This window comes from Scyliorhinus torazame, chromosome 10 (assembly GCF_047496885.1).
Source record: "Scyliorhinus torazame isolate Kashiwa2021f chromosome 10, sScyTor2.1, whole genome shotgun sequence".
NCBI classification, from domain to species: Eukaryota; Metazoa; Chordata; class Chondrichthyes; order Carcharhiniformes; family Scyliorhinidae; genus Scyliorhinus; species Scyliorhinus torazame.
Window position 1 is genome coordinate 254,748,506 of NC_092716.1, and position 15,628 is coordinate 254,764,133.

General features: G+C 44.1%; 1 protein-coding gene across 5 annotated transcripts in view; it reads right to left on the minus strand.

Annotated features, from left to right (window-relative positions):
* Positions 1-15,628, minus strand: part of LOC140384726 (protein kinase C-binding protein NELL1-like) — a 1,091,429-nt gene that overhangs the window by 737,905 nt on the left and 337,896 nt on the right. For all 5 annotated transcript variants that reach the window (XM_072466691.1, XM_072466689.1, XM_072466693.1 and 2 more), the window contains exon 12: positions 1,651-1,779. In XM_072466691.1, the coding sequence (XP_072322792.1) occupies positions 1,651-1,779 (129 nt within the window). The remainder of the gene's footprint in view (positions 1-1,650; positions 1,780-15,628) is intronic.

The following is a 15,628-nucleotide window of genomic DNA, read 5'->3' on the forward strand; positions in this document are numbered from 1 at the left end:
ACTGCTCATGCGCGGGTTGGCGCGTCACCACTGCGCATGCCCCTAATGCATGCCAGGAAGTGAGGCTGGAGCTCCGTGAACCGCTCCAGCGCCATGCTAGCCCCCTGTGGGGGCCAGAATCACTACTGCCCGCACCCATTTCACGGCATCCTGAAACGCGACGGCGCGAACACTCTGTCCTGCGATTGGAGAATTGCGCCCACTATCTTTCGTTTAATCTGTACTACCAGCGCTAAAGCCCCAATGAGGTTCTCATGGCATTCCAACGCTGTAGACAGATAGATGCACCTCATCTTGTCGACCCACAATTTATGCAGAGCGCAAAAGTAATAGAATGTGATCAAGCTCGCATAGATTGTTAAAAAAGATCAATGCTGTGGGAATAAAATCTACTACTGATTTCTTGTTGCCATGCCAGTGTAAATATTTCAGTTACATTTCACGAGTCACTGATCATTGATGGATCTCAAGCACTACCTCTCGCTCATGTGTTTTCGACTTCCATTTTCGTGAGACTTTATTGCTTTTCAAAAAAACAAAATTACCTCTGTCGAGAAGCACACAGCTTTCACGGATATTTTTCTTGTCACCGTTTAAAATTGCTTCCAAAACACTGTGGGCCATCTGGGAATATCCCAATTCTCCCTATGGCACCCATCAATTATTGCCACAGTGTCTAAGGTCAGAATTATTGTAGCCACAAATAGTATGTAATTTTTATTCCCAACATTACTTATTGCTTGTTAAGTGAGGCATTATTACTGATGTTTCAATTTGGAGTATCTGACATTTCTTAAACACAAGGCAGCATTTGGAATCAGACATAGCTAAGGGTTGTACAGATTTTACATGAAGTGCATCAGTTTCTGGGGGAAAATGTACCAACGTACAATTCTTCTGATGTTGAATGAAAATCGCTGACACAAAATGGTAAAACGTGCAAATGCATAGGTAATTCACCTTGAGACAAACTTCAACATTCATCCTCCAGTGGGCAATGTACTCAGACCCCTGATAACTCACATCACTTTGCCCAGAAACACACTGCACAGAAAGATTCTCCCAAACTGTCCCTGGGCTACCTAACATCCAAACGCACACGCAAAATATTATCAACTGGACAAGATTCCAAAAGTGTTTCTATCTTTCACATCAACCCATCTTAACCGTGTTGCTGACTACATGGTGAATAAATACATTGCATATTTCACAACACATTCAGTATTCACCCTGCACAGTACTAATGTATCAGAAGTCAACAGCAACGCTACAATCAGGTCATTCATATGTCACAGACGTTAGCTGCATTCGAGAAGAGAGCATGACGCCAACTGCAAGGGCAGCTGGGAATGGACTATAAATGCCAGTTAAACTTACATTCTGAGAATTCGTTTTTAACAATCCTTGAAATACAAACAGATTAACATTGCGCATTAACTTAGCACCACTTCTTAAAACTGGAGAGGTTTTACGGACACCCATTCTTTAATTCTTCCATCAATCAAGGACCAAATGTAAAGACTGCCTGTCTGACAATTGAGTTCCACGAGACAACTAACTCCAGCCCGCCAGTCTGTTTTAAGGCGACATCAAGGCACCTTCTTTTCCAAGCCACCACAGTCAGAAACGCCCATGAAAGCCAGTTCCTACCTTCGCAATGTGCCGCGTCGCCCTGTATGGGAGTGAAGCCATTCTTGCACACACATACAGCTTTAGTGTTCAGGTTCCAGCATTCAGAGTTTTCCCCGCACGGATGTCCCTCGGCACAGAAATCATGGCCTGCAATGTAAGGATACGGTTATCGCACAAGTGGGCTGCAACAGAGGGAAAAACAATCCAAATCATTGAAGTTTATGAACTCACTGATCCTCATTCCGACACAAGTTGCAGCGATCCCCAACATTAAGTGCAAATTTTGCAGAGGCTGGTTTAGCACAGGGCTAAATCGCTGGCTTTGAAAGCAGACCAAGGCAGGCCAGCAGCATGGTTCAATTCCCGTACCAGCCTCCCCGAACAGGTGCTGGAATGTGGTGACTAGGGGCTTTTCACAGTAACTTAATTTGAAGCTTACTTGTGACAACAAGCGATTTTCATTTCAAGTGATTAACTAACAGTTTATCGAAGAACTCTGTGGATTTTTAGCTGGGTGTCAGAACTCGCATTGGACTTAAGAAGTGGCAATTACTAAACAACCCGTGAGCCCCGCTGAATACAAGCTCGCCTGTTAAAGGGGAGGGGGGAACCACAAACATGCATAGCAAAACCTCTGTACGTCAGCCAGTTTGGGTACCGGTATGGAGGAGAGACCCGGCTGAGATCCCTCGTAAATAATAGGTATTGAAATAAGACCATAAAACATAGGAGCAGAATTAGGCCATTCGGCCCATCGAGCTGGCTCCACCATACAATCATGGCTGATAGGTCACTCATCCCCATTCTCCTGCCTTCTCCCAATAACCCCGATCCTCTTATTAATCAAGAACCTATCTATCTCTGTCTTAAAGACACTCAGTGATTTGGTCTCCACAGCCTTCCGCGGCAAAGAGTTCCACAGATTCCCCCCTGTCACCCGCCCCCCTGAAGAAACTCCTCCTCATCGTCCCTTTCATCTGAGGTTGTGTCCTGTGGTTCTAGTTATAGAATCATAGAATTTACAGTGCAGAAGGAGGCCATTCGGCCCATCGAGTCTGCACTGGCCTTTGGAAAGTGAACCCTAACTAAGCCCACATCTCCACCCTATAACCATAACCCAGTAACCCCACCCAACCTTTTTGCACACTGAGGGCAATTTAGCATGGCCAATCCACCTGACCTGCGCATCTTTGGACCGTGGGAGGAAACCGGAGCACCCGGAGGAAACCCACGCAGTCACGGGGAGAACGTGCAGACTCCGCACAGACAGTTCCCCAAGCCGGGAATCATACCTGGAGCTGTGAAGCAACTGTGCTAACCACTGTGCTTCCGTGCTACCCTACTAGTTTTTCCTACTAGCGGAAACATCCTCTCCACGTCCACTCTATCCAGGCCTCTCAGTATCCTGTAAGCTTCAATAAGATCCCCCCTCATCCTTCTAAACTCCAACGAGCACAGACCCAGAGTCCTCAACCGCTCCTCATATGACAAGCTCTTCATTGCAGGGATCATTCTTGTGAACCTCCTCTGGACCCTTTCCAAGGCCAACACATCCTTCCTTAGATATGGGGCCCAAAACTGCTCACAATACTCCAAATGGGGTCTGACCAGAGCCTTATAAAGCCTCAGAAGTATACCCCTGGTCTTGTATTCTAGCCCTTTCGACATGAATGCTAACATTGCATTTACCTTCCTAACTGCCGACTGAACCTGCACGTTCACCTTAAGAGAATCTTGAACAAAGACTCCTGAGTCCCTTTGTGCTTCTGATTTCCTAAGCCTTTACCCATTTAGAAAATAATCGATGCCTCCATTTTTCCGAACAAAGTGCGTAACCTCATACTTTTCCACATTGTATTCCATCTGCCACTTCTCTGCCCACTCTCCTAGCCTGCCCAAGTCCTTCTGCAGCCCACCTGCTTCCTTAATACTACCTGTCTCCCTGCATTTCTTTGTATCATCTGCAAACGTTGCAACAATGACCTCAGTTCCTTCTTCCAGATCATTAATGTATATTGTGAAAAGTTGTGGTCCCAGCACAGACCCCTGAGGCACACCACTAGTCACCGGCTGCCATCCTGAAAAAGACCCCTTTATCCCCACTGTCATAATATCCACTCAAGTGCATAATGAGATGCAGACAGGCAGTGATTGACACACAGGATAACCAATGAACACACACGACACATAACAACCAATCACCAGACAGGACACCACCACTATAAAGCACACAGGGCATTAAGACTCTCCCTCTCTCTACAGGACACAGTTACTGAGATAGTCAGAGTGCACAAGCCAGTGAGCACTATCACCATGAGGTAGAGAGTTAGTCTGGACAAGCCAGTAGGAGGTTATCAGTTAGATTGATAGAGTGTCAACTCACAGCAGACTATGTACAGCAATCAGCAAGTTCAATAAAACAGTGTTGGACCATCTCCTGTGTCAGACGCCTGTTTCTAGTTTCACAGCATCCAGTTGCAGTCAACGTTGAACCAACTTACTTAACACATCACTCACTATTTGCCTTCTGCCAGTCAGCCAATCCTATATCCATGCCAGGATCTTACCCTTAACACCATGGGCTCTTAACTTGTTCAAAAATCTGCTATGCGGCACCTTAACAAAAGCCTTCTTGAAATCTAAATAAATCACATCCACTGGTCCTCCTTTGTCTAACTTCCTTGTTATCTCCTCAACAAGGACTCCTACATCAGACTCCTACTATTGACTACAGCTCCGCCTTCAACACCATAATCCCAGCCAAACTCATATTACAGCTGCACAAACCTAGGACTTGGCTCCTCACTCTGCAACTGGATCCTCAACTTTCTGACCCACAGACCATAATCAGTAAGAATAAACAACAACATCTCCTCCACAATAGTCCTCAACACCGGGGCCCTGCAAGGCTGCATACCTAGCCCCCGACTCTACTCCCTGTACACACAAGACTGCGTGGCAAAATTTGGTTCCAACTCCATCTACAAGTTTGCTGACGATACGACCATAGTGGGTCGGATCTCGAATAACAATGAGTTAGAATACGGGAGGAAGATAGAGAACCCAGTGGAGTGATATAGCGACAAACATCTATCCCTCAATGCCAGCAAAACTAAAGAGCTGCTCATTGACTTCAGGAAGCAAAGTACTGTATACACCCCTGTCAGCATCAAGGGGTTAGCAGCTTCAAATTCCTAGGGGTACACATCTCCAAAAATCTGTCTTGCTTCACCTACGTTGACGCTACCACCAAGAAAGCACAACAGCACCTATGCTTCCTCAGGATACTAAGGAAATTTGGCATGTCCATATTAACTCTGACCAACTTTTACAGATGCACCATAGAAAGCATCCTATCTGGCTGCATCACAGCCTGGTATGGCAACTGCTCGGCCCAAGACCGCAAGAAACTTCAGAGAGTCATGAACACCGCCCAGTCCATCACACGAACCTGCCTCCCATCCATTGACTCTATCTACACCTCCTGCTGCCTGGGGAAAAGCGGGCAGTATAATCAAAGATCCCTTCCACCCGGCTTACTCACCCTTCCAACTTCTTCCATCGGGCAGGAGATACAGAAGTCTGAGAACATGCACGAACAGACTCAAAAACAGCTTCTTCCCCGCTGTTACCAGACTCCTAAACGACCCTTTTATGGACTGAACTCATTAACACTACACCCCTGTATGCTTCACCCAATGCCGGTGCTTATGTAGTTACATTGTGTACCTTGTGTTGCCCTGTTATGTATTTTATTTTATTTTATTTTCATGTACGTATTGATCTGTTGAGCTGCTCGCAGAAAAATACTTTTCACTGTACCTTGATACACGTGACAATAAACAAAACCCAAATCCAAATCCAAAGAACTCTAACAGATTTGTCAGACATGACCTCCTCTTGACGAAGCAGTGCTGATTCAGTCCTATTTTATCATGCACTTCCAAGTACACTGCAATCTCATCTTCAATAATGGACTCTAAAATCTTACCAACGACCGAAGTCAAGCTAACCTGCCTATCATTTTCTGTCTTCTGCCTCCTTCCCTTCATAAACAGCAGTGTTACATCAGCCATCTTCCAGACCCTCCCTGCTTCCAGTAATTCCTGGAATTGCTACAGGAGAAGAGGTGAGTTATTTGGTGAGTATTTCAGCTGCGGTGAGCAGGGGCGGATCTACTATGAAACTAATGAAGCTTAAGCTTCAGGGCCCCTAATCCCGGAGGGGCCCCAGAAGCAACTTTAGTCCACATTACTTAAAGATTTTAGGTCTACTGTATGAGAAGGGGTTTTAAAAAAATAATAATATCAATAATATAGTGTAATTCAATACAAAATAATAGTTAAAATAAAAATTGAAAGGTTATTAAAGTATCATCTATGCTAGCCGTAAATAAAAAAACATTCAAATTAAGGATGTTTCATTCTAAATATATTTAATATAAAATAATTATAAATAGCTTAAAACACTATTAACATTTAATACAGAAATACAAACAGTAGACAACGTGTTGTAACAAAAAAGGGGAGCCGTTGAAAAGGCAATCACAATGCTAACGTGAATTTTCTTTTTTTTAAATGTTGAATTAGAAGTTGAGGCAGCTTCACAAATGATTATTTTCCTTTGTTCCGGCCTAGCGACAGCGCTCGAAGCAGGAGCGCAGCCTGATAGAGGTGTTATTTTAATGTTGCACTGTGTCTATTGTAACTGCAGCCTCCATTCCTCCCAAACAGCCTCTCCGGCTAACCTCCACCTTTTCAAATAGCTCGCCATTCCACAACCACAACACATGGAAATGTTTATTGCCCGAAAATAAAGATGGCATCTGATTTCAGCCTTTTAAATGGGGAAAAAAAAGACTAATGTGAATTTCCAACGTGATGGCCCTCGTGATAGCGATCTAGACAAGAATTTTTTTCAATAAAGTATTCATAAGGATACAATATTTTAATTACCCCTACTCAAAAATAAATGTTGTATTTAGAAAAGTTAGGTAAGTAATAAAGGTGAAATAGTGTTAGATTAGCCTAAGCCTATTGTTTCTATGAAGAGGTGAACGGAAGGTAGACCGCAGAGCCCAGGCTAATACTATATTACAAGTATTTATGAAAAAGTAATAAAAGGGAATTTGTGTTAAATTACAGGTGTTTATTATGAAAAGTGTTCAAATAATGGTAAAATTGTGTTACATTACCTTAGCCTATGAGTTTTGGTGGCCTAGTCTTGCCTAAGTTAATCTAGCCTAGCGTAGGCTAGCTTGAACATTGCCTAGTTTAGCCTATTTAGCTTATTTATTATAAATCTTAAAAAATGGCGCTTTACTTTCTGAGAAGGGGTTTTTAAAAAAACTCTTTCTCAGAAAGTAGACCTAAATGTTTTTTCTTTCAAAGCATGTGACAATATTCGCATGACTCAAATTGATTAATTTTTTGTTGCATTATCATAGAGCTATATTCATAGAATTTACAGTGCTGAAGGAGGCCATTCGGCCCATCGGGTCTGCACCGGCACTTGGAAAGAGCACCCTACCCAAGCCCACACCTCCACCCTATCCCCATAACCCAGTTGCCCCACCCAACACTGAGGGCAATTTTGGACATGGACAATTTAGCATGGCCAGTCCACCTAAACTGCACATCTTTGGACTGTGGGAGGAAACCGGAGTAACCTGAGGAAACCCACGCACACACGGAGAGAACGTGCAGACTCCGCACAGCCAGTGACCCAAGCCGGGTATCGAATCTGGGACCTTGCAGCTGTGAAGCAATTGTGCTAACCACCATGCTACCGTGCTGCCCACATATATTTTCGTATTTCGACAATCCCAAAGTTTGAGAGTCAGTCGCACAGATGTTGTAAAGGTGGAGTGTCACGGTAAGTTGGCTGTTCTGCTGTGGCTAATGTAATTTTTTTCTCTTTTTAACAGAGGTCAAGACCCTAGAGGAATAACAATGAGTTCACGAAAGTACTTAAGTGGATACCAAAAACACAAACTCAATGAAAAGCGATCTGAAGAAATTTCTAAATGTCAAAAACTAACAAATTATTTTGCAATGTCAAGTTTGTCAACACCTGCAGTTGAAACAAGCCAAGCAAACACCATCGAAGCCAGTGATAGTTCACAAACCGTGGGAGATCTTTCGAGCAATATTCAACCCACTGTTGACGCTTTTGATACAGATGACAATCACAGTGGTCAAGCAGAGGAACACAGCAGAGACTGAGCAGAAACAGGAAGCAAATTCAGAGATTTCAAAGAATACAGTGACCTCGAAAACTGGCCCATAACAGTTGATAATGATTTCATACAGAATTGTTTAATGCAAGCCATAGGTTTTTTTCAAAATAATAAATAGATGATGTATATACCGAATCAAGCAGGGTTTACAAGGAGCAAAACAGAAGTTTCTCAAACAAATATTTTGAAAAAAGATTGAAAAATGGCCAGACTGTGATGAGATCTTGGTTAGTTTACTCAAAGTGTAAAGGCTGTATTTACTGTTTTGTTTCTAAATGCCAAACATCACTTACAACAGGTGGGTTTTCTGACTGGATGAATGTACTCAGAACTCTGGAGAATCATGAAGACAGCGTGGAACATAAGAGGGCGATGTTGTGTTGGATAACAAGAAAGTAAAATAAAAATACTGTGGATCAGCAACTTGAAGAACAGATGAGAAAAACCATACAGTACTATTTTGAAGTACTAAAAAGGGTTGTAGCTGTTATAAAGTTTTTAAGTGAAAGAGGGTTGGCATTTAATGGTCATGAGGAGAAGCGGGGCTCACCAAATAATGGAAACTTCATGGGGGCCATTGAACGTATTGCAGAGTTCGACCCATTTTTACATGAACATCTTGAGAAATGTAAAAATGAAAAAGTAAATGCTGCTTACCTATCCAAACCCGTGTATGAAGAATTGATAGAAATCATGGGACAACATGTGCAAGATGAAATTGTGAATCAAATTAACAACCTAGACACCAAATACTACTCTATTATTGTTGACTCTACACCTGACCTGACACATGTTGACCAGCTGGTAATTGTGGTTCGATACTGCTATAATGGAAAACCCTGTGAGAGATTTTTAACATTTTTACTGATGGAAAACCATTCATCCACGACCTTGTTCAACAAAATACAACAAGTCCTGAGTGAACATAAGCTTTCACTTGAAAATATCCGTGGTCAGTCCTACGATAATGCATCTAACATGAAGGGCTCAGAGAAAGGGCTGCAAGCACTCTTTAAAAACATTAACAGGTATGCAGACTATGTAGCATGTGCAGCCCATTCACTTAACCTTGTTGGAGAAACGGCAGTGTCTACTGTATCTGAAGTTGTTGACTATTTTGGCATTTTGCAGGAGCTGTATGTTTTCTTTTCTGGATCTTCACGAAGATGGGGGATTTTAAACACACAGGGCAATCTACATTTTTCTCTAAAGAGCTTAAGTGTAACTAGATGGTTTGCACACTATGAAGCAGTCCGGGCAATTAAAAATGGATATATGGGTATTTTACAAACTCGCAAACATATTTTTGAAGACTGAGAAGAGAAGCCTGAATGTAAACGAGATGCAAAGAATTTATACCACAAGTTGGTAAAGCTGGAATATGCTATTTTAACAGTCGTTTGGGAAGAAGTGCTGAAGCGTTTCAACAAAACAAGTAAGAAACTCTAAACCCCTGGTTTTGATGTATTTGAAGGTTATCTTCTGCTATCATCTTTACTTTTGTTTGTTAAAGAACTCAGAGAAAATTCAGCCGATAGGATTGCACACTATGAATCAGAAGCAAAAGGTTTGTGTGATGATATCACCTCAAGTTATTCTGATGCTTCCAAACGCATTGTTACAAGGAAATTTTCAGATGGAACAAGTGGTATTGCTTCTTTGAGAGGAGCTGCCAAATTTAGGATAGAAGTTCTATATCAACTCTATGGCTGCTGATAATCCAGTTACGCAAGAGGATTGACCCATATGAGCAGATTGCGAAAAGGTTCAAGTTCCTCTCAGAATTGGTGAACAATTCTGAAATTGATGAGGACAGTATTAAACTTATAATATCGTATTACAAAGATGATATTGACCACAAATTAGTAAACGAGTGTTATCAGTTCAAAGAACATTTGCACCTTAGGAAATCCCAGCACACAGAAGAAAACACACCATCTAAAATGCAATGCGCAGAAGTTCTTCAGCTTATTTGTCAGCAACACCTAATTGAAGTGTTCCCCAATATTACTACTGTGTTTAAGCTGTACTTGACAATGCCTATCACGAGCTGTGAAGCAGAAAGGAATTTTTCAAAGCTATCCTTTATAAAGAACAAATTTCGGTCTACCATGACTGAAGAGCGCTTAAATTCTTTATGCATATTGTCTCTAGAAAATGACATTGCAAGGAAGCTCTCATATGACAAAACTGTACGTGAATATGTTGCTAGAAAAAACAGAAAAAAGAGTATTTTGTAAAATGAGGTTCATGTAGTATGTATTCTCATAGGTGTCTAAAATAAAAGATTATATTGACTGTGGTCTTTTCTATGTTTTATTTCATCATTCTATGATGCATCGTGCATGTATATAACATTTCCCTAATTTGCATCCCCCATAACTCGAAAACTATAAGGCACAGGACATTTTTATTCACACCAGTGACTTTGACATGTGAGATAATCCAGTACAGCAATTTTAATCAAAATCTGAGATGTAGTGGTTACATTTTTAAAAAACTTTGTGGTGAATTGTCGTGGAACAACCCCATTGAAGAAGATAACAGTGGTTACCCAGACCTCGTTGCTGGTTGCGAAGGGGTCCCCATAACAGTTCAAGCTTCAGGGCCCCAAAAATGTATGTCCGCCACTGGCGGTGAGGCAACAGCGGGAATAAAAAGACAACCGAGAGGTCCCAGGAAGTCACGAAGTGGATTGGCCGGCAAGGGCTAGGCTGGAATGAGAGGTTGGCAGGAAACACTATCGCTGAACAATGGGCTACCTTCAAAACAGAAATGGTCCGGATACAGCGAAAGTATATTCCCTTTAAAAGGAAAGAGAGGGCAAACAAATCCAGAGCTCCTGGATGGAAAAGGAGATAAAAAGTAAGATAGTAAGATTCACAGCTCCAGGGTCCCAGGTTCGATTCCGGCTTGGGTCACTCTCTGTGCGGAGTCTGCACATCCTCCCCGTGTGTGCGTGGGTTTCCTCCGGGTGCTCCGGTTTCCTCCCACAGTCCAAAGATGTGCAGGTTAGGTGGATTGGCCATGATCAATTGCCTTTAGTGTCCAAAATTGCCCTTAGTGTTGGGTGGGGTTACTGGGTTATGGGGATAGAGTGGAGGTGTATCCTTGGGTAGGGTGCTCTTTCCAAGAGCCGGTGCAGGCTCGATGGGCTGAATGGCCTCCTTCGGCACTGTAAATTCTATGATAAGGAAGAAAAAGTGTGTCAGGTAGAAAATATAATTGCGAACCGAGAGGAATACGGAAGCTTCAGAGGGGAGGTGAAAATGCACAGTGAAGAAGCAAAGAGGGATTATTGGAAAAGGTGGGCAATCGACATAAAGGGGAATCGCAAAATCTTCTGTGGGTAAATAAATCGTAAAAGGGTGATAAATGGAGGAGTAGTGCCGATTAGGGATTTACACATGGAGGCTGGGGCATGGCTGAAGTATGAAATGAATACTTTGCACCCGTGTGTACCATGGATGCTGCCCAAGACATGGCGACAGAGGAAAAAACCGTGGGCGGGATTCACCGTTTCTGAGACTAAGGGCTGGATTCTCTGTTCGCCGACGGCGATTCCGCAATCGGCGATCGGGCGGAGAATCCCTTTTTACTGCAAAATAGGGGGCGGCGTCTGTTTGCCGCAGGTTGCCCATGTTACGCCCTCTCTGAAATGGTGTCGTCGCGGCCCACGCCGCACGTCGTTGGAACGGCCTCAGGACGTCACCTGAAAGCCCTCCCCCGATGCTCCACCCCCGATGGGCTGTGTTCACGACCACTCGCGGTTCACTCATGGTCTCAGCTGTGCGGAAACCCGGCGTGGCGGCTGCGGACTATGTCCACCGCCGCTACAGTCAGGCGGGAGCCGTGCTGCTAGCCAGGGGGGCTTCCTCGAGGGCTGGGAGGGCTGTTGGGGGATGGCCAGGGGGTGGCGAGGGAGTGTCCAGGGGGGCACTATCTGGCAGGTCATGTCCGCGCAAGGACGGCGCCGTGTTTTACGGCGCATTCGCTGCAGGTCGTCGCCATGCACATGCGCGGCCACGGATCCGGCAATTCTCCGGCCATTTATTTTGTGGGGGCAGGGCGTTTTACATGGCGTGCCTGCTAGCCCCTCACCGGTCACAGCATCGGTGAGGGGGCGGCACCGATTTTTTCCACGTAAAACGCCACAGATCATCCGCACTCAGCCTCAGAATGGGAGAATCTGACCCTACGTGTTGCAGCAAATGGAGAATCCGCGGACTTCTCCGACAGAAAAAACAGCCCCGCGCCTGGAGCGATTCCGCTACCATTGAGGGACGCGCACCGCTGCCGCGTGGAGCACAATCGATTCCAATGAAAAACAGTGTGGGATTGGCCAGGTCCATGATTGACACTCGGGAGGCTGACAAACTGCAGCCACACATACACATTACACTCCCCACACACACTCACCCCAGCCAACAAGATGGCACTGGTTGTGCTGGAGCGCGCCTATACAGCTGATGGGTCATCTGGGGCCAGAGGGGGGTGGCCTGGTGGGACAGCTATATGACCCATGATATCAGCTTCACAGTGGGCTGTTAGCGTCATGTGCAGCTGCATGGCTGCCTTGCCGGCTGCGGCAATGGTGTTCCATGTCCGTCAACCCCGACGCCACAGCCCACCTCCTGGCCCCCCCCACCACTACACCCCGGCCCTGGCAGAAGCTGTCCGGCCAACGGCACAACTATTAGCAAAATATGGCGATGTTGGACCACTTACATACCCCTGTCTCTCACTCAGCAGTCGCCATGACGGTTTTACGATTTTTAAAAGCGTACGTGAACCTCGCCGTCGGGAACTCGGCCCATCGAAGGCGGAGAATCGTGGAGGTCCTGGGGAGTACCAGGTCTGGCCCACTAATGATAGGCAAACAGTGCCTACTGTACATGCGGAGTGGAATGCACTGACTCCATGTTCGAGGTGACGGAGGATCGCAATTTGGCGACAATTCGGCATCTCCTGCGGTTTTGGCATCGGAACCTATTCTCCGCCCAATCGCAATAACCGATTTTGGCGTTGGCTAGAGGAGAATCCCACCCCCTGTCCCTAGAAGGGTTCAAACGTGATATGGATGAAGTGTTTAATAGGTTGTCGGTACTGAAATTTGACAAGGCACCAGGTCGGTCCAGATGCTTTGCATCCAAGGTTATTGAAGGAAGTCTGAATGGAAATTGCAGAGGCGCTGGCCATAATCTTAGTCTTCTCTAGATTCAGGGTAGATGTCAGAGGACTGGAGATTTGCAAATGTTACACCACTGTTCAAAGACGTTTTAAGGATTGCCCCAGCAATTACAGACCAGTTAGTTTAACATCAGTGATGGGAAAGCTTCTAGAGACAACTATTCGAGATGGAATTAGTAGGCACATGGGAAAATGTGGGTTGACTAGGAAGAGCCAGCATGGACTTCTAAAGGGGAAATGAGTTCAACTAACATGCTGCAGTTTTTTGAGGAGGTAACAGGAAGGGACAATGTGGGTAATGCTGTTGATGTGGTGTACGTGGACTTTCAGAAGTCATTTGATGCAGTGCCACACAATAGACTTGTGAGGAAAGTAAAAGCGACAGTAGCAACGTGGATACAAAATTGGTTGAATAATGGAGAGCAGAGAGTAATGGATAATGGATATTTCTCAGGCTCGGGGAAGTTTTGGAGTGGTGGTATTAGGGTTGACATTAAGACTCTTGATTTCCCTCATATATATCAATGATCTGGGTCTTGGTGTGCAGGGGAGAATTTCAAAGCTTTCAGTTGACAGAAAATCTGGAAGTATTGTAAACCATGAAGAGGAAAATGAGGAACACATCGAGAACATAGACAACCTGGTGGAGTGGGCAGATAGGTGGCAGATAAAGTTCAATGCAGAGAAATATAAGGTGATGCATTTTGATATGAAGAACATGGAAAGAAATATACAATAAGGGGTAAAATTCTTCATGGGTTGCAGGAGCACAGGGACCTTGGTGTATATGTTGTTAAGTAATGGGTTAAGAGACATTGCAATTAGTTGTCTCATTTATGTTATGTATCCATTAATTGACACTGATATGTAAAAGGGCTTCAGGTGGCCTCTGTCAGGTGATGCGTATTTCGAGTTTTGTGCAAAGGCTGTTGGAAGGAAATAAATGTGTGTTTGTGAAAAAGGAACAGAACTTTAGACTCTTCATATCACAGCAACTAAAACGTCTAACAATTGGAGCAGAGGATGGTTGCTGTGTAAATGTGAAGGGTTGAATGATACAACTTTCCACATCAAACCAAGGAGTGAGTGAGAAAAAAAAAAGGGATATATGGCTGAACCGAGGATAAAGATGGCTGGATATGACTATCCCCCTTATTTTCTGAAAGGGAATCGTACGACCAATGGAGAAGTGCAGTAGTTATGTGGACTAAGGTAACTGCTTTGGGAAAGAGAAAACAAGGTATGGCATTGGCTCTTTCTCTACCATATGGCAGTGAAATCCGAAACAAAGTGCTTTCTGAGCTGGAATTGGAAGAGTTAGACTCAGAAGAAGGTCTGGAGACTTTATTACATTATATGGATAAGAGTTATAAGAAAGATGACTTGTTAAGTGCGCATGAAGCATGGTCGGATTTTGGTAAGTTCCGGAAAATGGAGGATATCTCCATGGAAGACTATATAATGGAATTTGGCAGACTATATAAAAGGCTGCAGAAACACAACCTGGAATTTCCACAGTCTGTGTTGGCCTTTAAATTACTTGACTGTGCTAGAGTGAGTAACATGGATAGGCTCCTGGTTTTGACAGGAGTTCAGTTTACTGATAAGGATACCTTATTCGAACAGATGACAAAAGCTTTACAAAAGCTTCTGGGGAAACATTCGATTCCAATGGCTCTGATGGCCCAAATAGGTCAGCCTGCAACAAGGCAGAATATGGAAGATACACTATTAACAGGATAGCGAAATCGTATGGTTACAAACAGGGCTCAAGACTATAGAAGGAGACCGAGACAAGGAAATTATGAAGACAGAAACCCAGTTAGAACCTACAATAGTGTTGGGTGGGGTTACTGGGTTATGGGGATAGGGTGGCGGTGTTGACCTTGAGTAGGGTGCTCTTTCCAAGAGCCGGTGCAGACTCGATGGGCCGAATGGCCTCCTTCTGCACTGTAAATTCTATGATAATAGGAAGATGAACCCCAGAAATGCACGGGGCATGATAAATCGATGTTTTCGATGTGACTCTCAATACCATTATGCTTTCAACTGTCCAAAACGTTATGATAGAGTGTTTGAAGCGACACATGATACGGAAGAGTCAGAAGAGGAAAAAGATAGTGAACAGAAAGAAGGCATTATCCTATTGTCAAGCAGTTTATGCCGGCAATGAGGGTGTTGGTTGCAGAATCCTTCAACTGTGCTGTATTGGACAGTGGCTGCACATCTACTGTGTGTGGAATTGACTGGTTAAAATGTTACCTGGACTCTTTGAATGCTGAAAATCGTAACAAGGTGAAGGAATTTGAAAGTTCCACAAGTTTCAGGTTTGGGGATGATAATACCCTGAAGTCGCTGAAAAGAGTGGTGATCCCTTGCAATATTGCCGGAGTGAATCATTTCATTAGCACGGATGTTGCATCAAGTGAGATACCTTTGCTTCTGAGCAGACCGTCGATGAAGAAAGCACACATGAAACTGGATATGGAACAGGATAAGGCAACAGGTTTTGGAAAGACGGTGGACTTACAATTTACACAGTCGGGACACTATTGCATTCCATTACTG